Raw genomic sequence first — 24011 nt, 5'->3', positions numbered from 1 at the left:
CCCTATTTCCATCAATCAAAATATTCCCTTATTCCAAAAATACCCTTGACCTAAAACTAAAATTTTCTCCCTTAATATCAAAATTTATTTATTTATTTTTTCTTTCATATCACTTTTCTCTCCTTTTTCTCTCTCATCATATTTTCTCTCTCTTCATTTTTTTTCATCATACTTTCTTTCTCATCATTCTCTTTCATCATATTTTTCTCTCACATTCATCTTTCTTTTACATCTAATTTTTTCTCTTATTTTCCTTTAAGGGTAAAAAAGGAAATATTGATTTATTCCGATAGAAAGTATGCAACTAACCAAACATTACTTTGAAGAGTGATATTCATGCTCATTCTCATTCTCATTCCACAATACAATGACTCTCATTCCGATTCTCATTCCCATACTCATACCAAACGCCCCCTAATATATGATTTTCTTGTAGTGCACCCTTTAACTTTATTCACAATTTCTGTTTAATAAATTGAACATATGTGTATTCAAATTTATTTATTAAATTTAATAAATTATTTAAGTTTATTCATTTATTTCAACTTACATATATTGAACAACAAGACTAAACATTTACGATCCTATTCGAACTCAAAGATCTTATATTCAAGAAATTGAACGCAGGATGGTGTCAAATCTTGCCTTTTCGACTTCCCAATTGCTTGGAAGTGGGGCTGAGAACCTCTCTTCTGATGTCTGAATGTTTCAAGACAAAGCCTTCAACTTAAGGCTTAACCAGGGGTCAATAGTGAAACTGCCATGTTTATCTTAATCTTCAATCGTCTTCATCAAGTTGTGTTTGTCTCGACTTAAGAAATAAGCTAAATTTTGGCATGATAAGACTATATGATATCTCCATCTTAAGCGATGTTTTAATGAAATGCACCTTTTGTGAGATTAAATGACCAGCTAAATCAACACTTGACCAAATGTTAATTCAAAATGGGTGCGTGTGTGACAAAATATCAATTGTGATTTAAGCGAATGGAAATGTAAAGTATAAATATAGTCAAAGCTAATACAAAAATACAATGTAATTTAAAGACTCCATTCCTACTCCACGGTCTATTATATATCTAGTGTGTCGTTTTAACTTGTTAATAATAGTTATATTTAATTATGTTACTTTTATTCTGTCATTTTTATCTTTTATGTTTGAACTCCAATTAATTTGTTTTGCAAACTAAAAAATATATTAATTCCTTTATTATAGAATTGAATTTTTTGTAAATAAAATCGTGCGGGACCATAGAAAATATCTAAAATTGAATTTAGGAACAATGATCCACGGCCTATGAGATAGTTTAGAAAAATTATTTGTTTGATGGCCTCAACTTTATAAATATCATTAAGTAAAGCTAAATGAAATGATAAATGAATATGTTCATCAACTATTAACAAATTGATGGTAGATTTCTGAGCTTAAAAATAGACTAAATCTATCACCTTGCTCATAAGAAGTCCATGTGTGTTGATTTCTATTTTCATTTTCCTTCTTTAACTCGCGACAAATGCGAGGTAAATGGAAGGACCTGATCTTTTATCTCACCCTATTTCAGGTTCTTCGCATCCTATCTTCTCTCTAGCTTTATCCTTTATTTTCAAAGTAATTTTCTTTTGAATTTTCCTCTATTTCGTTCTCTTTCGTTGTTTCTTCTTCTTCTTCTTCTTCTTCTAGTTATTTTCCCCTCGAAAAAAGAGGGGTTACAAGGTGAAGAGCTCATACTTATAAGAGAAAGATGTTGCAAAGAGCCGCAAGCAACGCGTATTCCTGGTGGAAAGCAAGCCACATTAGGGCGAAGCAATCGAAATGGCTCGACAGCAATCTCCAAGGTTCGCCTTCAATTATTTCTATTAATATCGATGTCAATGAAATTCAATGGATCCTAAATTTTTTACATATTTTATAGATATTGTAATAAATTTTAGGAAATAAAACACGAACCAAGTCCAGATTTTCATAAAAAACTATTATAAAGATTAAAAGATTATGTTAGATTTGTGTAATAACCTAGATTGCAAACATTCTTTGTGTTTACTTTTCATAAAAAAATAGATTAAATCACAGTCCTTGCCATCTTTCTATGATCAGTTCCAAGTGAAACATAAAACAAAATAAAATAAAAATGAGACCAGTAGGTAATTTGAAATAAACACTAAGATCCTATCAATATGGAATCCCAGAAAAAAAATCTAGTGTACACAATCTATCTTATATTGCATTATAAAAAATTATTTCCGTAAATTAAACCCATGACCTTCAAATTACACAACAGTTACATTGCTTTCCTTATTTGCCTTCCTAAGAAACCAAGAAGAAAAAAGAGCAAACTAACCTATATGTTCTTGTTTATTTATTACTTTTTGTAAAACAGTGAGAACAAATTGGAAACGTTTTAGAAATGACTAGTCGTATTCATCTTATTAGTTTTATCTTCACCATTCTCAGCCTTCTCTCAATTTTTGGAGTGCAGATTAGACTTCTTTCAAATATATAATGCTTATTTTTCTAAGATAATCTTAAGGAATTTAGTTAGGAGCATCCCTTAAAACATGCAAAATAAATAAATAAATAAACATTTGTTGTGGAAGTCATAGTTAATTACTAACCCCTATGATGCTTCGAGTTGCATTTGTATGCCCTTGTATGATAGTGGAAACAATACATTGCTCACAGAGATGGAAGACACTGTGAAGAAGATGCTGAAGCTCATTGAACCAGATGCAGATTCTTTCGCTAAGCGAGCGGAGTTGTATTTCAAACGAAGACCGGAACTAATAAGTTTTGTGGAAGATGCCTACAGGTCATACAGAGCTTTGGCTGAAAGATATGATCATATTTCGGGAGAATTACACAAGGCCAACCACACGATATCGACTTCCTTTCCCGATCGAGTCCAGTATGCCATGCTAGAGGACGAGGATAGTCTTCCGAAAGCAATAACCCCAATCAATCCGAATAAAATCAACAAACGCACAGTCATGGGATTGCTGAAGAAGAAAAGAGAGAGCGAGCCATCTGGGAAGAAATCGAAGAAAAAGAGTGCACCCATTGATAAGGAAAAGGTGCGGGAAGACATAAACAAGCTTCAGAAGGGGATACTGGTTCTGCAGACGGAGAAAGAATTTATCAAAAGTTCGTACGAGTTAGGGATAGCTAAATATTGGGAGGTCGAGAAGCAAATCATGGAGATGCAACAAAAAGTTTGCAATCTGCAGGAAGAGTTTGACACGAGCGCGATGATCGACGATAACGAAGCTCGGGCCTTGATGACTCAAACAGTTTTTCAATCTTGTGAGGATACAATTGGGAAGTTGAAGGAGCAGCGAAAGAAGTTATCCGAACAAACAAAAATACAGTCTGCGAGAAGCAAACTCGCAAAAGAGAAGCTCAAGGTTCTCAAGCGTGAGGTTGGACGAACTGAGACAGAAGATACAGAGAAAGACTTGGAGACAAGTCAGGCAGCTGAAAACTCGGAGGAAGAAACTCCTTTAGACAAGGCCATGAACATGTTGCAGTCGGTGCGTGGGAAGATCAAGGAACATTACGAAACGGACCCAGAAAATCATGTGATAGAAATTACAGAAAAGATTGAAGAGCTTGCTAATAAAGTCATCACACTGGAACTAACGGTTTCATCACAAACTTTACAAATTGATCGATTAAAGTATGAAAATGATGAGCTTGACAAATGCATAGAAACATTGGAAAGGGAGGAGCAAACAATTCTGGCTCATGAGTCAGATGAGATGTCAAGTAGATTGAAGGAAGCCGAAGAGGAGGTAAGCAAAGTAGATGCGATTCAGAAAATGGTTCAAAATGAGGAAACAAACTTCCTTGAAAACTGCAGGGAAACCTGGCATAGCCTTAATGGTATTTTGAAGGTGCTTCAGTTTCATAGCGGGGATTCATCCTCGGAGGAAGATGACGCTTTTGTTGACAGTGAGCAGACGAAAAAGGGTGAGGATAATGCAGTGGCTGAAATACCTTGTCCTTCTGAGACGCAAGCAAATTCCCAAAGTGAAATTTCTTCAGAAAGAATTGATGATACCGGAATCATACTTGACGAGGGAGAAGATACTCATAAATTGAAGCAATTAATTAAGAATGGTGTAGAAGGTAAAGAACATATATTACTGGCTGAATTCACATCTATCTTGCAAAACTGCAATGAGACAAAAAGAAGGCTCTCTGAAGTAGAGAAAAGCAACGAAGACTATATTCAAGAGACCATGGCTCTGATAGGGGAATTGAAAGATGAGATTGCAACAAAAGACGAGGAGATATGTTATCTACGACAACTGAGGCCATCTATTGAGAAAAGTTCTGATTGCTATATCAAGGATGATACTGCCACTGTTGAAGAAACTTCTATTGAGAAAAGTTCTAAATGCTACCTCGAGGGTGATGTTGCCACTGTTGAAGATTCTTTGAATAGTCAACAAAAGCTTGAAGCCACATCAAACTCAATGTTCGGTGTGGAGAACTCCACTGCTGAGCTTCCTGCAGGTCTGACCACTAAATCTGCATCAACAGATTCAAGTGTCAAATTTCAAGTACAGCGCACCACTAGTTCACAGCGCAACTATGAGCCTAGAAGATATTCATCAGTTGACTTTAAAGAAACTAAGAAACCCCATGGAGAAGGCATCAATGCGAGGTGCATCAGTGAGTCCAGGATCGTTGTTTCACCAGTCGAAGAAAAGTTCCGCAGGGAGATTGATTCTCTACTTGACGAAAGATTAGAATTTTGGCTCAAGTTCAGTATAGCATTCCAACATATACAGAACTTCAGAGCCAAATATAAAGAACTAAAAGTAGATATTAACAAGTTAACAGACAACAATCAACAAGAGTGCATTGATCTTGCCAATTGTGATCGTGAAGTTAAAAATGAAACAAGTCAGATTACTACAAGACTCAGAGAATTGAAGACTGAGCTGCAAGTATGGTTGGAACAAGGGGAACTTTTAAATGGGGATCTGCAAAATAGGTTCTCATCGCTTTGTAATATGCAAGAAGAGATATTGAATGTTCTGAACTCTAATTCGCAGTTTAGAGAAGCCCTATTCACTCCTTTCCAAGCTGCAAGACTTCAAGGTGAAGTAATGAACATGAAACAGGAGAACAATAAGGTTGCAAGCGAACTTCAAGAGGCACTAACTCAAGTCAGAGGGATTCAAGCTAACACTGAGGCTCAGTTGTCTAAGCTCTATGAGAACTTTGAACCATTTATGTCGAACAATCAGCTCAGTGAATGCTTGGACAATTGTCCAGGTAAGAATAGCATACCATTGCGGGACTTCCTTTTCGGTGTCAAGCCTAAGAAACAATCTATTCTTTCACGGATCCAACAGAATAAACGTAAGGCTGGGCGTCGGAAATTTGATTCATAGGTACCTGATATGCAACATAACCCTTAAGTTGTTTAGGTTCTACTGTATGGATTTGTGCAATTCTTTATAACTCAAATTTTGTAATCACTGAAATTATCACAAAATGTTCAAAGATTTTCCTTATTGTTGACATGTTTCCCAGATGCAATGGAAACTCATTTCATGCTATGATCTGATGGCATTGAGTATTTGTGAGATATATCCAATTATGCTAAATATTGGGAGATTTGTTGCATTCTTAACAGTATAAGAACATTATAATAGAGAAGTATTTTGAAATCACATGACAAAACTTGATGATACTGAAAACTTGAGGAGCATTCTGAAAAGGCATACAAAATTTCTAGGGGAACTTGAAATTTTCTCAAATAAAAAAGTCATAAATCTCAATTATTTATGATCGGCGTTGCTCGTGCTTCTGGGCATAATGTAAAAATCATCACAAGAGAAGCACAATAAGAACAGTTTTCCTTTCTCATGTATAACTTAACTATTCATCTGCGTGAGAAATTACCAAATATGAAAGGAGAATTTTGGATAAATAGCTCTACTTGGCGCCATCTCTGTTGCCTGGCTTGATAAATTGGAAGATAGAAATATATACCAAAAAAATCTGGACTGTGCTGGTTCATGAAGAGGCTATGGAAGATACTTCAACCAAAAACAATTTGAATTCACTTATCGATTTCTATCACATGCTTACGAATGCCTATCAAGGAACTTCTCAATTGCGACTGAGAATGCTGCAAAGCCAGCACACCCAACACACGCAGCCTTTGGACCACCTGAAAAGATATTGCCATGAGAAAATTACTCTTTGTAATTGAACTAGGGAAGCCAAATATGCATCAACAATTTGATTTTACCATATCTCAAACTGCATGAAAACATGCAGGGAGCGATGGACTCATCACATTTCCAAAGCATTAGAGTGAAAATGCATTCCAAGTTCTAGAAATATCAAATAGAAACTAAAATCTACGAAAGGAATTCTAGCTCTCATATGAATCAGAAGAGGTAAACTATTTTATCATATAACTAGCCTGACATAAAGAAAAACATGAGTTCTGATGCTAATACCTAAAAGTTGGCACACAATGACAAAAAAGTTGGCATGAACTATGTTAAAAATATTACAGTTATTAGATATGTTGTGTGTTTAATCCCACATTAGGTGTATTAGATTTAGGGTTTGTGTTATGATTAAGTCATAGAAATAGAAAAACCATGTAATAATTCTCTTACCAAAAAAAGTAACACGATATTTTCTTTTCTCAAAATTAACACAGCATCAAAGCCGCTCTTCTCCTCCACACTAACCCCACTTAGAGGGAGGATACCTATCTCGACGACAACCTCTCCTCATCCTCTTCAATCTCGCATTATTCAGACATCGTGAAACTCTAATTATTTGATACCACACTCCAAGAAAAGCAGAGACCACACCATCATCCACATCTCTTGTTCCTGGGTGTTTCACACTTCTTCCCTTTGAATTTTGCTCTTCTTCTTCCCGTCAGGAACAGCAATGCCAGGAACCAATTCGAACCATATCAAAGACGATTCAATGAGCAGAGCTATGAGTAGAACCCTCCTAGATCTCCTACGAATTAGTAGCCAATTTCTACCATTTATTTGAGTCACACTCCTAACTTTCCTGAGTGCCATAAATAGAGCCTTTTTCTTATCTCCATGCTGTAGTCAAGTCCCATCCCTCTCACTGCATATGAGTCTTTTCTTCCTTTAAGCAAATTTCTTCTTTCTCGAACTCGTGAAGCCCTCTTTTCATGCTCTCTTCAACATCCCTGCAGCTACACAACCACTGCTGCTTTACCTCCATATGTGAAGTTTTCTGCTTCTTGGAAAGCATGGAAAACACATTTGTGATTGGGTTCTGATGCTTATGCAGGAGGAGATGGTTCCTCCCAACAATAGATCCAGCATGCCTTCTTTACCCTATTGTTTCTCCTCCTTTTGAGTGTTTTCCTCTTTTTCTTTGCTGATCCTAAGACCCTCATCGAGTACTCTCCTCTGATATTCTCCTTTCTTCAATTTGTTGTGTTGTTGTATGTGTTTCGTAGAAAGAAGACTGCTCAAGAGACTTGTTCCTAAGGTCTTTCTTCATCCACTATATCCCCCATAAGATCCTCATGGCTTTCCTTCTCTTTTGTCCACTTGGTGCTGTATGCATGCCTGCAAGTAGATTCCCACTCATGAGGCATATCCCTAGGATCTCTCTGCATCCTCTCTATATTGATTTGAAGTCAATGATAAATGTCTGCGTAGTCAATTGTCATGTCCTAGTCAATTTTCCTTTCTACTTTATGTATAAGCTCAGCGTATATAATACCTATGTTCAACTTGAGAGGGAGTGCAAATGGTATTAGTGTTATTAGGGTATCTCTAGTGGGTTTTGTCCACCATTTAGTGTATTAGGTTTAGGGTTTGAGTCACATAAATACCATGTAATAGTTCTCTTGTGAAAAAAAAAACGATGCAGTAGTTTCTCTCCTCAAAATTAACAAACTAGTAACAGAACATAACCAACCTGCAAACTAGGTTCAGATTAAGCAAAATTGAGTTAAGGTGATAAACAAGCCAGTTTGTTCACAACCTGCTAATATTCTAGTTGTTATTGATTATCTGGATTAGCCCACATGATCCTCTCGTGATCTGCTCAAGTAAGAACTGTTGTCTTATCAAACCCCTTATTTTGTGTCTTGTTGAATTATTTTAGGCTAAATTATTCATGAAATTTTTTATTGTTTATTAATATTAAATTTTTAAATGATATTTATACTCTTTGATGAATATTGGCATAGTTGATATATATGTTGCTTCAATTTTTTGATTATTGGTGTGATATTTGATATTAATGTTGTTTAATATTTAGAGGAGCTTTCTCTTTTTATATTTTGATAATCTTGGCAAAACAAATTGAAAATTGAAAAGGATAACTTGGATCATTTGGCATACTAAAAACATGCGTTAAATGATTTATGCCTACTGTGGTGTCACCCATATATTGTTCTTGTTAAGTTAAATGATTTTTTACCCCCGGGGCAGGGTTGAGTTTGCTAGCGCGGGGCGGAGTTGTTATCATAGGGCAAGGGTTCGAATTTCGACAAAATCGAGGAAAAAAAACCCTCCTTGCACCAGTCAACTACAGCTTCTAGATTTACCTCCTCACATATGGTTATGGGACGACCATTTGGGATCGTGGGGATGGGGGATTCCACCTTTTACTACCATTGTTAAGTTTCATTTTCATTTTTTTACATGACTAGTTAAGTGGGAAAGTTCTACAAATTTTTTTTCATTGCAGCTCATAGATGTTCTGACTAACCAGCTTGAGTTGCCACCCTAAAGATGAGTCTATCTCTTTTATCATCAATAAGCATGCTACCAGGTTGCATTTTTTATTTTTGGAAAAATCACAATTTCTACAAAAATATAAGACATTTCAAACATCTTTATACGTACCCCAGGGTAGTTTTGATATGGTTAACCAAGTTCAGTTAGGTCCTATGTATTTGATCCTTGTGTCTAAGTGTGCAGAAAATTAGGAATACTAGAAGTCGAGCGGAAGACGCAGCTAGCGAGAAGGATGGCACGGGAAAGAAGCCGACGGGCATGGTGCATCCGAGGGACGAAATACTGCGGAAGAGTACACTGGTGGACGAGAAGGATGTGCGCATCGTTCAAGAGACGAGAAGCGAGGAAGGAAGTCTGCTTAAGGAGAAGGTCGGAGTTGCGTTCCGGTGAGCTCAACTCCGGTTAGACGGAGAATCACATACGCGAAGAGATCAACTTTGAGCTGAGTTGCCCTGTGGAAGGCGCCTTCCATGGCTAGAAGGCGCCTTCGATGAACAGTACGAAGGCGCTTTCGCTAGCTGCTAGCCAGGATAAAATGTTATCCTCGGCGGATAAACTCTATCCGATGGAAGGCGCCTTGGACCTCTTTGGAGGCGCCTTCAAACTGCAGATAACTTTTTCCAGGGGCTATAAAAAGACCCCTAGACCTAGGAAATATAAAACAACTATTGTATTCATTTCCTAGCAACTTTCTGAGCGTTCAACGAGTGTAAGAGACTTCTCCACCTTCAAAGAAGGAGATTTTTAGTGTTTTCTTTTGCCTTGGATTAATAACCACCTAGGTTGTAACCAAGTAATTTCTTTGCCTCTTCTTTTTAATTGATTGATTTAATTTAGTATAATTGTGCTACTAATTAGAGTTGAAAGATCGAGAAAGGTTAATTTTATTTTGTAGTCAATTCATCCCCCCTCTTGCCTGCCTACCTGGTCCAACAAATGGTATTAGAGTCACGCCTCATAAGGATTAACCGCCGACTGAAGCACCGAGACGATGATCGGACCGAGCATCTACCCGCCGAAGTTCAAAGGAGAATTTGCGTTAAGGAAAAAACACATAGAAGTATTTTTTAAAATTGACTTTGAAGTTTTATTAATAATTAAATATGGTTTTGAAGCTCCAAAAGATCAAAAAGACGAACAAAAAGAAGAGTACCTTTACACAAAGAAAGAGCAAGCAGACTTTGTGGCGAATGGACGAGCTGAATTCTACCTACTAAACGTACTGCCACCTCAAGAAATCAACAGGATCGGCGCCTACGCATCAGCAAAGGAACTTTGGGAAAAATTCCTGGAGCTACACGAAGGAACATCTGAAGCAAAGCTTGCTAGACGAGATCTTCTCTGAAACCAACTGACGAACCTCCGGCTAAAAGAAGGAGAATCAGTAGCGCAATTGCATGCTAAACTAAAGAAGTTGATCGCTAGACTCACGAATTTCGGAGAAAAGGTAATAAACCGAGATTCTCTAAGGTACGCATTAAATGTTTTTTCAAGGACACTCGAATGGTCCTCAATTGTCGACTCCTATTATATTTCTAAAGATCTAGAGGTAAGCACATTAGAAAGTTTATTTTCCACTTTAGAACTTCACAAATCTAGATGTGCAAAATCAAAGGAGCCAAGTCAGACAATTGCCCTAAAGGCAAGAACAGATGATCCAGACTCCAAAGCATCAATCGACGAAGATGAAGCAGCGTTATTGGTAAGGAAATTTAGTAAGTTTATTAAATCTAATAAATTTAATAAGTCGTTGGCGAAAAAGCACTTTCGGAGCAAAAGGAAGGTACGATACTACAACTGCTAAGGAGAAAGGTACATCAAGGACGACTGCCCCGAACTGAAGAAGAAGGAGAAGGACAAGGGCAAAAGACCAACAAGATTGAATCACAGGAATTTGAAGGCAATATGGGATGAATCGTCGTCCTCTAAGTCTGAGATCGAGGTATGCCGAACTAGCCCTGATGGCAGACCACCAGAGGGACGTTGAAAGTTCCTCAGAGATGAACATCAATGAAGGGGGAGGACACTCTGAAGAAAGCAACGACGAAAGGGGAGCATCAGAACACGAGGTAGGTGAGGTACGTGCACTATCTCCCAATCAATCTTTTGAATTTATCAAAATGTTATCTAAAAATATAGTGCAATTAGAAAGAGATAATGCTAGGTTAAAATTAAACTTATAGAAAAGAAGTATTTCTGTTAAGGAAAATTTTTGTCGGATTGTTGTTCCGTGGAGTTATTTTCTATAAAATTATTAACGAAAACGGTATTTTAAAAATTAGTTGCTTTACTAAAATAAATCATTTCTGTTAGACTAAATAATATTTTTCCGTGAAAATTTTTTCTACTAGTCTAACTTACTCTGCTCAAGTTTGACAAAAAATTACAGAATTTTTTGAAGTCGAAAACTATTTTTTTAATTATTTTTGTCAAATCGAAGATTAATTAATAAAAATAGAATATGTTTGAAAATCAGTTCTGAAAAATATTAGCCTACTAGTAATGTTTGTAATGTACCCCTAGAAATTTTTTTTAGATTTGTTTAACTATTTATTATATTTTTTCCTATTTTTGTATATGATCAAAGAGGGAGAAATAAGTGTAAGTTAAGGGGGAGTTAGGTTTTTTTTTGGATTTAAAATTTTTATTTATTTTGCAACCAATTTTTAGTCTACTTTAGTTATGCTATTACATCTTTAACCCTAACTTGAACTTGGGTTGATGCACATTAAAAAGGGGGAGATTATAAGTACTCCAGGGTAATTTTGATATGGTCAACCAAGTTTAGTTAGGTCATATTATATTTGATCCTTGTGTCTAAGTGTGCAAAAGCTTAGGAACACAAGAAGTCGAGCGGAAGACGCAGCTAGCGAGAAGGATGGCACGGGAAAGGAGCCGGCAAGCTTGGTGCATCCGAGGGATGAAATGTTGCGAAAGAATACACTGGTGGACGAGAATGAAATGCGCAGCGTTCGAGGGACAAGAAGTCGAGAAGGAAGTCTGCTTAAGGAGAAGGTCGGAGTTGGGTTCGAGTGAGCTCAACTCCAGCTAATCGGAGAATCGCCTACACGAGAAGATCAACTTTAAGCTGAGTTACCCTGTGGAAGGCGCCTTCTATGGGTAGAAGGCGCCTTCGATGAATAGTAAGAAGACACCTTCGATGAACAGTAAGAAGACACCTTCGATGAACAGTACGAAGGCGCCTTCACTAGCCATTAGCAGAGGATAAAATGTTATCCTCGGCGGATAAACTCTATCCGATGGAAGGCGCCTTGGACCTCTTTGGAGGCGTCTTCAAGCTGCAGATAACTTTTTCTAGGGGCTATAAAAAGACCCCTAGACCTAGGAAATATAAAACAACTCTTGTATTCATTTCCTAGCAACTTTCTGAGCGTTCAACGAGTGTAAGAGGCTTCTCCACCTTCAAAGAAGGAGATTTTTAGTGCTTTCTTTTGCCTTGGATTAATAACCACCTAGATTGTGACCAAGTAATTTCTTTGCCTCTTCTTTTTAATTGATTGATTTAATTTAGTATAATTGTGCTACTAATTAGAGTTGAAAAATCGAGAAAGGTTAATTTTATTTTGTAGGCAATTCACCCCTTCTTGCCGGCCTATCTGATCCAACATGAACAACATAAAAATTTCATACAGACTGCAATTCTTTAAAGTACTTATACTATGTTCGCAAGCAAAAAATTTATGTTATGTTTCTATGTATATTCAAAAATCCAAATAACCTTTTTGTATATGTCCCTTCTCTATACATTAATAAATTCCACATACTATGTTCAGCAATCCAACATATTACTAATTATTCTTGATCTTCTTCATATTTTTTGTCCCATTACAGCTCAACTTTATTACAACAAGACTAGTTTTGTTATCATTTCAATTGCTGGTGATTAAATCAAATATTATCCTTTCAGTTATTTTTTACAGATCAAATTCCTTTAGTATTCTTCAGTCACAGTCTGGTCAATACATTGCTTTGCTATGATTTCATATATGTCCTTGCACCAATAATAACTGATGCAATCTAAGTGAATATTCCCTGAGAAGAGAGAAACAATGAAATAGTAGAAATACAGTGCATTAAATAAGGTATAGCTCATACCATTATAACCTTCAAAAAAGACAGAACTATATGAGCCTAAAATAACAACTTCTACTGTGATCTGTAACAGTCTAGTAAAGATTATGCCCATTTCCAATTTACAAACTACAGTTCTGTTCTTGAAAGCTGAGAAATTACCTTTTGCAGAAATAGCCCCTCCTGTAACGCAACCAGCAACAACTGTGTTTGTGGTGTCATGTTTCGCTCGAGTCTGTAAAAGGAATTACCAAATCAAGTCAGGTTCAAGCTAACAAGATAAAATCTATAGACCTATTTCTCTTTATTCATTTACCTTCTCAACAACACATTCAGCAGCTGAAAAGATGAGGCCCATGATACCAAATGCCTTTGCAGAGCTAATACTTCTGCGACCCATTTGTTTTGCTTGAAATATTAATTGCTGCTTGGTAGTCATCTCCTCCTGCATTATAGGGTTATCCAGAGCCCCAAGAAACATGCCCATGAATAAACCAAGTCCACCACCTGAAAGGCCAACATAGAGTACCTCTCTCTAATCAGAAAAATCCAGACAATAATAATAAAAGAAATGTCCCATAAGAAGATGATTTTAAATATACATGATAATACTTAAAATGGAACTCTACTATAAAACCAAGTTTTGAATCAGTTCAAAATTCTATTACAGAAAATTTACCTTGAGTAATTTAATTCTAGGAATGTCCTTTCCTAATTTTTCTAGTATTTACTAATTACTGCTACCGAGTATTTGGAGTATTTTAAATGAGATTAGAGTTTAGTTAACCTGCCCACAAGTTTTTATACCAAAATAATCTACATTCTACACTAGTATAATTTGATAGAGTTTTGAGTCCTTATTCATTTAACTTCGGCTTCAAATTCATATTATGGATTAATTCATAGAGAATTAGTTTGTTTTCAAGTAGGTTAGTTTAGTTACTATAACTTGTTGCACTATGAATAGTGATGCTAAATGAACAACCCTGAGTAATTGTGGGTTTTTAAGCTCTTGTTATGCAAGGCTTTTCTGTGTGAATCATATCTCATAGTTGAAGCTCACAAATGAGGGAAGAAACTAATGAAAACCACATTAAACACGGTGATCATAGATATGATAGCTTGTTACTGAGGTAAGTATGAATCAACAAAGAAAAAAAAATGCAAGAATTAATATATAAGATAGAAAATTCTCAAGGGGCTTAATCTTTTCAAGGCTAACAATGCAATGGCTTTAATAGGAAAAGATATTGCAAATCTTTAAAATACTCTCCATAGAATGAAAAGCAGTAGTCAAATGCCAAACTTGCATACAGATTCACAGGGCACACAAGCTTCAAAGTACAGTTTTTTACCGAACCACATAAGAAAGTTTCCAAAATACTTAAATCGCGTACCCTAGTTTCAAAATTACAAAATCACGTACCACCTCCATTTTTGCCTCTCTTACTGTTTAATCTTGTTGTTGTTCAGTCTTGTAGCAGTCGAATTGATTAATTTTTTTAAAAAAAATAATTTATTCGTGTTAAAAAAACATCGCTCTCAATATAGTAGATCAAATTGATGTTTGAAAGTGTGGATATAATTAGGAGAACTAAACGAACACATAGAAACCGGTTTCAATCATTCAGAGCTCTCTAGATCCATCAACCAGTTTGGGCCGAATGAACGTAAAGAGTTTCGACTAAAATCGGTTGATAGACCTAGAAAGCTCAGAATGACGTGAAACCAGATCATATGAGTTTATCTAGTTCTTATGATTATATATATGCCCTCAAATATCAATTTGACCCAATATATTACGGGCAGTGATTTTTTGAACACGAATATGTCTGAAAAATCTAATTCGTATTCAAAAAATCACTGCTTTCAATAGATTGGATCAAATTGATGTTTGAGGACATGGATATAATCATAAGAACTAGACGAGCTCATAGGACCTAGTTTCACAACATTCTGAGTCCTCTAGGATTTCGGCCAAAATCAATTGGTACACGTAGAGAGCTCGAAATGACTTGAAACTAAGTCTCATGAGTTCGTCTAGTTCTTCTGATTATATTCATGTCCTTAAACATCAATTTAACTCAATATATTGATAATAGTGATTTTTTGAACACGAATTAAATTTTTCAGACACATTCGTATTTAAAAAATCACTACTTTCAATATAATGGGTCAAATTGATGTTTGAGAGCATAGATACAATTAGGAGAGACCAAAATCGGCTGATGAACCTAGAAAGCTTAGAATGACATGAAATTGGTTCTTATGTTTGTTTAGTTCTCCTGATTATATGCATGCCCTCAAACATCAATCTGACTCAGTATATTAAGAGTAAGTGCAGTGATTTTATAACACAAATCAGTCATTTAAAAAAAATAATCGATTCGACTGCTACAAATTGTAGCAATCGACTGGGATAGTAACAGGGGCAAAAATGGAATTGGGTACGTGATTTGGTAATTTTTAAACTAGTGTAAATGATTTGGATATTTCGGAAACTTTCCTACGTGATTGGGTAAAAAACTGTTTAAAGTATGAGTATCACCTCGCAAAATCATATACTTAACTCCATCTGTAGTTTCTCTTAATCACACTTAAAGAGAAATATATATACATATATAGTTTGTATGTAGAACAAACATAAGATGGTTAAGATACTAGGTGATTTTGATGGATTCCATTTAGAATCCAAAGTCCCGTACTACTCGTCCTCCATGACAAATTTTCATGGAACTAATGTCGAACACATTGACATCAAAGTGTTCACTTCGTGCGATCAAAAGAAATACAACTCAGCGAAAGAACACCCAGCAACAAATTCATACAAATAAAGAGGGAAACGATAAAAGTAGGATCTTTAAGCTACTAAAGCAGTCTGCAAGAGAACTAGAAGAAAAGTCTAGATCAGTACCCATGACGCCACTGGCGACGCTCCGGACGGCGCAGTTGTTCCATATGTCCTGTCCTCGGATCTCCTCGGGCGTCGGTAGATGCAGCGGCTCTATCTGGCGCTCCTCCGGCCTAGGAGCTTCTCCATCGGCAGTAGCCATGCATAAAACGGAGGAGAAGGCAGGGCGCCGAATTTAACGAAACTACGCTCGGCGAAGATCGAGCAAGGCACAGCTGTTTAAGGTGAAGGGCGACTCGGACAAAATCCCCTTGTTAGTTAGCGACTGCCATATTCGTCTAGCCGAACATACCCGTATTTTTTAGTGGATAACATGAAAGTTATGCATTTTAAACAGGAGGGTAACTCTTGAGTAGGCTGTAGCTGATTAGAATGATTACATTTGAATTTTCACTAGGGTTTTGTTAAACCCGAGTTAAACCGGGTTCGGTTCCATCCAGACGATGCTCGGCTATAAAAAATAATAATAATAATAATTAAAACGTACGAATTTGTTTCATTGGTTTTTATAAAAAAAAATCATTTAAAAATTTATCTAAACCCCATGCAGTGTAGATGTATGTTGAGATCGATTTTCAGGTCTTTTCCTACCCTAAACTCCATAAACCCTAGTCTTAAATCCTAAAACTCAAAAGCCAAAAAAACTAAAGGTCTTGTTATATGCCATCAACAAATTTAGTTTGCTGAACTATTTTTTTTTTAAGTGAGTCTCGGATTAATTTATGTAGATCCTGATCAATCCGACTTATAACGAACTTGAGTCTAATTAAATCAGCTCTTTCGAATTCAACTCTAATTAACCAGGCTCAAGACTTGATCAATCAATACACTTGAGTTAAGTCAATCAACTCGTAATTGAATTTGGATCAAATCAAATTACTCATGATTGAGCTCGGGTCAAATCAACCAACTCATGCCCAAGGTCGGGCATGACATGGCAATTACAATAGCACAATGGGACACGACAATTACTCTAACATTAGTTAAAAAAGATCATGCCTTTTGGTAAAGTGAAAATAAGTATATCTTTGGACGATTTTGTATACTTTTCGCTTCTTATAAAAGATAATGATGGTGGCATTGAGAGGTACAATATGATATTGACATTACAAATTCACTTCATTACTATCACCTATCTCCTCTAAATTTTGACTTGAACACTAGAAGGATCTCGCTAAGCTACTTCTTAGCCTCACTTCTAACCCCTTTTCTAGTTCTTTCAATCACTATCACCAAGAGCTTTTCATCAGAATCCTCGCGTAAATAGAAATCAATCCTACATAAGCCTACCTCAATGGGAATCAACCTGACATGTATCTGATCTATTGAAGAGATTGGCTCCTAGAACATTAACAAGTTAACTCATTCTATGATATTAGAATGAATCAACCAATAGTCAAACAAGTTATACGGCCTAAGCGCTAGTCAATTGCGCCACCACCCACTTGGATCAATCTTGATCACGGGTGGATGCAGGATTTTAAATTTGGAGGGTGCATGCTAAGTAATGAGTATTATCAAACCAACTATACGCATTTATTTTCAGAGGGGACAAAGCAGAATCCAAGAGAAAAATCAAAAAGCTTAACTTGCAAGGTGGGTAACTTTTGCATTTCACCTTAGTTTTCTTCCCTGTTTGTTGATGTTTATGTCTTTCATTTTCCTATTCAACTGTTATGACATGAAAAAGATTTTAAAACTTTCTTTTGCATTTCAATGGCATTGGTTATGGTTTTGATTTGAGATATCATGAGAAAGAAAATTTTTTATGGCATATTAGGATAGATATGGAACTAGAAATATGCCGATTAAATTGGAAAAAAGTCTTGTGAGTTTGAGGGAGTAACATGAGTTCCTTTACCGATGTTAGAGATTTCTTTCTTATTGATTCTTAAATCAAGAATAATTGTTGTATCATAATTTATGCAAGTAATCATCGTTCTAAAAGCTTGTTTTTATCATTGTGTCTCTTCCTATAAGTTGATACAAACAATATTAAATTAGTGAGTTCTTACTCTAAATTATCCGTTCATACATAACTACGAAAGTTTATGTTAATTATTATCTTCTATGTTAATAAATCCTCTAGTCGTAGGGGTTGTTTTCCGAATTACCCTTGAAGATTAAAAAATTCTTAGATCTTCCATGACACAAAAGTGATTCAAATTGATTGACTCAATAGATCTTATTGACCGGTAATTTTTGATGAAAATATATCATAAAACTTCAGGGGTAAACATGAAATTTGGCATAAATACAGATAACCAACTATTCAAACCTTTAAACCATTTCATCATTGCAAATCCTCTTTAAGAAATTTTAATTTCATAATTAAATAATTTATTTAATCCATAAAAAGGGATAAAAGCGAGAGAGAAATGTCTCAATCTTCACTCTTCTATATTAGTTATTAAATCTCTCGTGTTTCCCAGGGGCTTAAAGTAGATGTGAGATACTTTTGTCCAAATATCAACATCTTACACATTTGAAAATCAAATAAATACTCTTTACTAATTTGTAGATGTATCAGCATGCTAAGACTAATTTTGGGATAATCACTTATGTTTCATGAAAATTTATCATATGTCTTCCGATTAAATTAGAAAAGATAATCCATCAATCTAGCATTCTTAGATAAGCATACCTCTTTTGTTAACATTGTTATTGATTTATTAACATTGATCACCTTAGCTTTTTACAAAATTTCTTGAATGTTGTTCATAATAGTAATTTGTATTGATATGGGTTATGATAGGTCACCCTGTCGGATGGCGTGGAGTCATGGTCGAGAGAGAAAGGAGAAGCTCATAGTTGGGTGAATGTATGATTCATAGGATAATGGCCGACTAAAAAAAAAGTTTTCCACAGGCGGCGCCTGATCGAGATTAGGAATACTTAGTCTTATGAAAACTTTTAGTGTATTACCGGTTGAGTAAAGGCCAAGCGAGCACCAGTGTGCTTATATGCACTCGGTCGAACAAAACCCGACCGAACGTAAATATACTTAGTCTTATAAAGCTTTTAGTATATTATCGGCCGAGTGAAGGCCGAACGAGCACCAGTATGCTTATATGCACTAGGTCAGACAAAGCCTGACCGAACGTAAAACCACTTAGTCTTATATAGCTTTTAGTATATTACAGGCCGAGTGAAGGTTGAGCGAACACCAGTGTGCTAATATGCGCTCGGTCGGGCAAAGCCCGACAGAGCGTAAAGACACTTAGCCTTATACAGCTTTTAGTATATTACCGACCGAGTGAAAGCCGAGCGAGCACTAGTGTGCTTATATGCGCTCGACCGAGCAAAGTCCAACCGAGCATGAAGGCACTCAGTCTTATAAAGCTTATAGTATATTCTCGATCGAAACATACTTAACAGAAGGTATTCTCATTATATACACGATCGGCTTGATTGACCAACTGAAATATGTTCCACAAAGTGTATTCTCAATATATACATGACCGACTTGAATGACCGGTTGAAATATGCTCCACAGAAGGTATTTTCAATATATACACAACCGGCTTGATTGACCGGTCGAAACATGCTTAACAAGGTATTCTCACTATATACACGACCGACTCGAATGACCAATTGAGACATGTTTAACAGAAGATAGCAAACAAGTATGACAGCTTGGCAAATTTAGCGGGAAACATTCTTTAGAAGCTTCCTCAATTATAAGGGCATGTTCCTATTCATATTTTATCAAGAATATGAGTCATAAACGATAAAAGAGGTACATCTAGGATAAAAAAAGATTCCTTAAAGAATTATTGCACGAAGCCTAAGGGGTGACTTCATCTCCTAACAAACTCTAATAAACCGGGGACCACCTCATGACTACGGAGGTTATATGAGGCAGTATAAAAAGGGAGATCCTCTCCGTTGGTAATGTGCGTAAACTCTAGTATATATCTAAAACTCTGTTTCTAAGTACTGTCATTACTGTACTTCTTCTTCTTCCACCTTCGAGAGAGAAACTAACTTGAGCGTCAGAGGGTCTAGCTAAGGATCTCCACCCCGGTTTTAGGTCACTGACGCTTTGTTGGATCATCTCACTGTGCGCAGGATCGTTGAGAAGCTCTTCCAGATCTTCAGGAGTTCATCGTCTCTGAAACCCTCGTTTATCGAAGCTAGTGCACCATCTCGTAGATTTCAGACAAGATCAGGTATAATCAATTTAGATTTTTTTTTACTTATTCCCCAATAACAATAATAATGATAATAATAATAATTTGATATATCAGCATTTACCACGTGTCTACAAGACTACAACAAATAATCCAACTCCAAAAACACTAACCCTATGTTTAGATGGGGTTAGCGAAGGTTCATTAACGGAAGGGAAAGGGAGGAAAAATAAAGTATTTATATTCACTTTATTTAGGAGAGAGAAAAGATTTATTAACGTAATATGTGTTACCGTGTTTGGGAGGAAAGTGAGGGTAATGAAGTTTAAATATATAAAGTTATAAAATTACTCACACTTTTATTAAAGACTTACGTGTTCAAGAACCTAGTACATCTTGCATACATTTATTAGTTAAGACTTACGCGTTCAAGCAATTGTAGTTCGTTTGTTAAAGTTAGCGTCAGCGTCGAAGTAGGTGTCGACATTAAAGTTAGCATTGAAGTCACCGTCGGCGTCAAAGTCAGCGTCGGCGTCGATGGAGTGCGAGTATTTTTAGTCACGACGCAAAACATACCTAAAACAATAATTTTTAAAATTAATATAATAAAACAGGGATAAAATTGAAACATAAATTTTTTTAGTTCCCTTTACCCTTACACCCCAAATCGGGGTGTAAGAAATTCTTTCGTTTCATAGGTAAAGAAGGTTAAAGTTTATCCTTCCTTACCTTTCTTTTCCTTTCCGTAACTCACTTCCTTCTAAACAAGGTTTGAAGTTTCTCTTCTCCTTCTTTACCCTTCTCTCCCTTTCCCTCACCTCCTCCCAAACTGTATGATCCTGTCCGAGCGCAGAGTCGACGGACGCTGGGGACGTGGCACGCTCCGCTGTCTCCGGCTGTTGGTGTAGATCTCCGGCGAACCTGCAAAGAAGCCGAGCCGGGAGGGGTTTCCCGGCGACGGCCCTCCGACGCTCAAGTCAGGCAATGAGGAATGAGAGAGGCAGCATAACTGTGGCTATAGTAAGAGATCGCGCATACCTTCGTCGACATCTGGGGGTCCTTATATAGGACCCCGGGGAGAAGCGGGCACGCTTCTCTATGTGTGCACGTTTCCCCAAACATACCTTAACGAGCCCCTGTCAGAAAAATACCTCTGGCGCCATTCCGCAATCGTCCGAGCATATCCCGGATGTGACGGTGGAAGCTTCCACCGTATGATCCTGTGTACGGCTCGGCCGCCAACCTTGCTGCCTGTCGGCGGCAGGCGTCTCGAGGATGATGTTATCCCCTGTCTCCTTTGTCCTCTTGCGCTTCCTGTCTGTTCCAGGGTCGAGTGGTTAGGCCGCTCGGCGGGCATATCACTTCTGCCTCAGTCGTATGCTCGGATGAGATTACTCCTGCCTGTCTTTGTTGCCTTGTGCCCCGGCCGAACGGACAGCTCGATCGGCCCTGAAACCATTTTACCTGAGTATCGGAAACCCGACCCCTAGTCGGGTTGTCTTTTATTCCATGGGGGATTCCAAGCCGGTCGGCCATCTCGTTCCGGTCGGTCGGGCGGCCGGTCGGCCCTCTTCTTCCGGTCGGTCAGGTCTCAGGGTTGAATCTCTTAACCTTTGACATCCGCGTGTCATTGACCTTCCACCGACTAGGGTCCCCCATCCTTATCACCGGATCACATGCCTCCCCCTCAAGTCTAATCGAAGGAGGCGCTAAGTCCGACTGACTGGACTGCCGGTCGGCTAGAATGACACTGCTCTGGCACCTTCTGGAATGTTCCTCCTTACGACCGCTCGGCCTAATACTGCCACTGGCTTTGTTACCGCGTCGACGGTCAACGCTGACGCCTTTCGGATCTCCTCGGGATTCGTGCAAATCCTCTTCATTAAGGCCGAGCACGCGTGCTGCGCGCCGTAATGGCGCTCATTAAGTGCGCCCCTATGGCATGGTGCCACGTGGTGCTTCCAATGGCGTCATCGTACGGCTCGGCGATGTGTCTGATGGGATATCGACGGTTTGAAATGAACGGCCCGATGTAGGCCTCGTTTTCTGTGACCTACATCGGACGGTCGAGGTCGATTGGGCCCGACCTTATAAAGCCGTCACCTTCCTCCTCCGCCACACTTTTGCCTTCGCGTGTCCTGCTGCCTTTCTTCGGTGCTTCAGCGTTCCGGCGACTCCGCTTCACTATTTTCCGACGATTCCCCATCGCCTTCCTTCGATCTCTGGCTTCTTCGTAAGGTTCCTCCGCCTTTCCTCTTTGTCTTTCTCGTCTTTTTTTTGTCGAGTTCTTGTCTTCTGGTCGCTGTCCCTTTCATCGTCTCCTTGCCGTGTGTCATTTTCTATTTTCTTGCCTTTTGCTTCCTTGCCCGATCGGACAATGTGTTGGAGTGTATACTGAAAGCCTAAGCTTTGTAAACATTCATTATGAATAAATAATCACATTTGGTCAAATTGTCTACATTTGTTTGTAGTTGTTCATTTAATTTATATTGTAGATAACATAGTATGTGGTGTCACATGCAGAAGATGATGTTATCAGTACCTTATAAATTATAAACAGTAGCTCACGACCAAAATGGAAAGGAACAAACCATTAGAAGGTCGTAGTGTAATTAGGTATTAGTTTATTTTGACTATATAATTACACTAGTACACTCAGAGTGTATTGAGTAGGATCATTTGAGGTCGTTTCTTTTATACTGACTTTATAAAGGAACAAAGACCTCAGTTATTATGGAAGTGTGTGCTCTTAATCCTAATATAATAACAAGCACATATATTTGATATTTATTTCTTTAATTTATCAATGGGTGAGATTTAGTTCGATGAATCAATAAGCCCGATAAGTTGGGAAATGATATCACTTATAGTGTGTGTTGTTGATTATAGAAGGAAACTGTGTCCTAGAGATACTAGGTTGATAATGTCCCCAAGAGGAGCTCATAAGGATTGTCATGTTAAACCCTGCAGGTGGACTTACTCCGACATGACGATAAGGTTGAGTGGTACTACTCTTGGACTTAGATATTAATTAAATGAGTTGTCAGTAACTCACTTAATTAGTGGACATTCGATATCTTAAACACAGGGAGACTAACACGCTCATAATAAGAAGGAGCCCAAAAATGTAATTTGGGATTGGTGCGGTAGTTCAATAATAGTTCTCTAGTGGAATGAATTATTATTGATAAAATTAAGTTGTGTGTTCGGGGCGAACACGGGATGCTTAATTTTATCGGGAGACCAAAACTAATTCCTCCTCTCGGTCCCTATCGTAGCCTCTTATTTATAGAGTACTATACCCACCTATACCCACCTTCTATATCCACCCAAAGGGGGCCGGCCAAGCTAGCTTGGGAACCAAGCTAGGGCCGGCCTAGGTATAAAATTGGGTAGCCGGCCCTAGCTTGAACCCAAGCTAGTGGGGGCCGACCAAATTAAATTAAAAAGGAATTTTAATTTTAATTTTTATTATGTGGAAGAAATAATTTATTAAAGAGAATTAAAATTAAAATATCTCTCTTGTAAAAGATTTACAAAAGATTAAAGAAAGAGATTAGATCTCTTTCCTTATTTGTAGATTGGTGAGATATTTTATTTTCTCTTTAAAATTATCCACATGTTGATAGAATTAAAATTATAGAAATTTTCTTTTATCAACCATGAAGAGATTTTTAAAGAGAAATTTTAATTTTAAAATTTCCGGAAACAAATTAGGAAGTTTTAATTATTGATTAAAACTTGTCTAATTTTACTCCTTTGATGTGGCCGTCCATTAGACATTAATTGGGGAAATTTTATTTTATTTTTCTCAATTAAATCATGTCAAGGGAATTAAGGAAATTTTATTGTAATTAAATTTCATAATTTGCCTAGGCCAAGGAATATAAAAGAAGGGGTGAGGGTGCCTTCATGAGATACAACCTCTATTATTTCTCTCCCTCTTTTATTCCTTGGAGTGGCCGGCCATCCTCTTCCTCTCTCCCTCTTTGTGGTGGCCGAATCTCTCAAAGGCTTGGAGCTCTTGTGGTGGCCGGATACTACTTGGAGAAGAAGAAGAAGAAGAAGGAGAGAAAGCTAGCATCTCTTGGAGCTTGGTT

The 24011-nt window shown here is 37.3% G+C and overlaps 2 protein-coding genes across 4 annotated transcripts; one reads left to right on the top strand and one right to left on the bottom strand.

Moving 5' to 3' along the window:
* Positions 1-2491: 2491 nt before the first annotated feature.
* On the bottom strand, positions 2492-16008 carry LOC121985203 (mitochondrial import inner membrane translocase subunit TIM22-4-like). 3 transcript variants are annotated; one of them, XR_006113093.1, is made up of 6 exons: positions 15782-16008; positions 13184-13374; positions 13030-13102; positions 5915-6185; positions 5297-5404; positions 2492-4528 (listed from the first exon to the last, which is right to left on the bottom strand). XR_006113093.1 is itself a non-coding variant. In XM_042538508.1 (4 exons), exons 1-4 carry the CDS (start codon positions 15918-15920, stop codon positions 6100-6102), a joined length of 489 nt encoding a protein of 162 aa, XP_042394442.1. In that variant the 5' UTR covers positions 15921-16008; the 3' UTR covers positions 5688-6099. The 3 variants fall into 3 exon arrangements, 1 of the variants encoding a protein (XP_042394442.1); XR_006113092.1 differs by lacking the exon at positions 5297-5404; XM_042538508.1 differs by lacking the exons at positions 2492-4528; positions 5297-5404 and having other exon boundaries at positions 5688-6185.
* Positions 2683-5400, top strand: LOC121986874 (protein NETWORKED 2A-like). The gene has a single exon (XM_042540804.1). The coding sequence runs from the start codon at positions 2683-2685 to the stop codon at positions 5398-5400; it is 2718 nt and encodes a 905-aa protein (XP_042396738.1).
* Positions 16009-24011: the final 8003 nt, after the last annotated feature.

This window comes from Zingiber officinale, chromosome 5B (genome assembly GCF_018446385.1).
Source record: "Zingiber officinale cultivar Zhangliang chromosome 5B, Zo_v1.1, whole genome shotgun sequence".
In the NCBI taxonomy this organism is placed as follows: Eukaryota; Viridiplantae; Streptophyta; class Magnoliopsida; order Zingiberales; family Zingiberaceae; genus Zingiber; species Zingiber officinale.
This window is presented reverse-complemented; position numbering and strand designations above follow the sequence as displayed.

What these genes read in the sequence shown, in the direction of transcription:
- LOC121986874 (XM_042540804.1), top strand. Translation starts at nt 2,683, where the DNA reads ATGGAAGACACTGTGAAGAAGATGCTGAAGCTCATTGAACCAGATGCA.
- LOC121985203 (XM_042538508.1), bottom strand. Translation starts at nt 15,920, where the DNA reads ATGGCTACTGCCGATGGAGAAGCTCCTAGGCCGGAGGAGCGCCAGATA. An exon ending in CTGAATGTGTTGTTGAGAAG is followed by an intron (nt 13,103 to 13,183) that starts GTAAATGAATAA and finishes TTCCTTTTACAG; the next exon opens with ACTCGAGCGAAACATGACAC. An exon ending in AGGGGCTATTTCTGCAAAAG is followed by an intron (nt 6,186 to 13,029) that starts GTAATTTCTCAG and finishes ATATCTTTTCAG; the next exon opens with GTGGTCCAAAGGCTGCGTGT.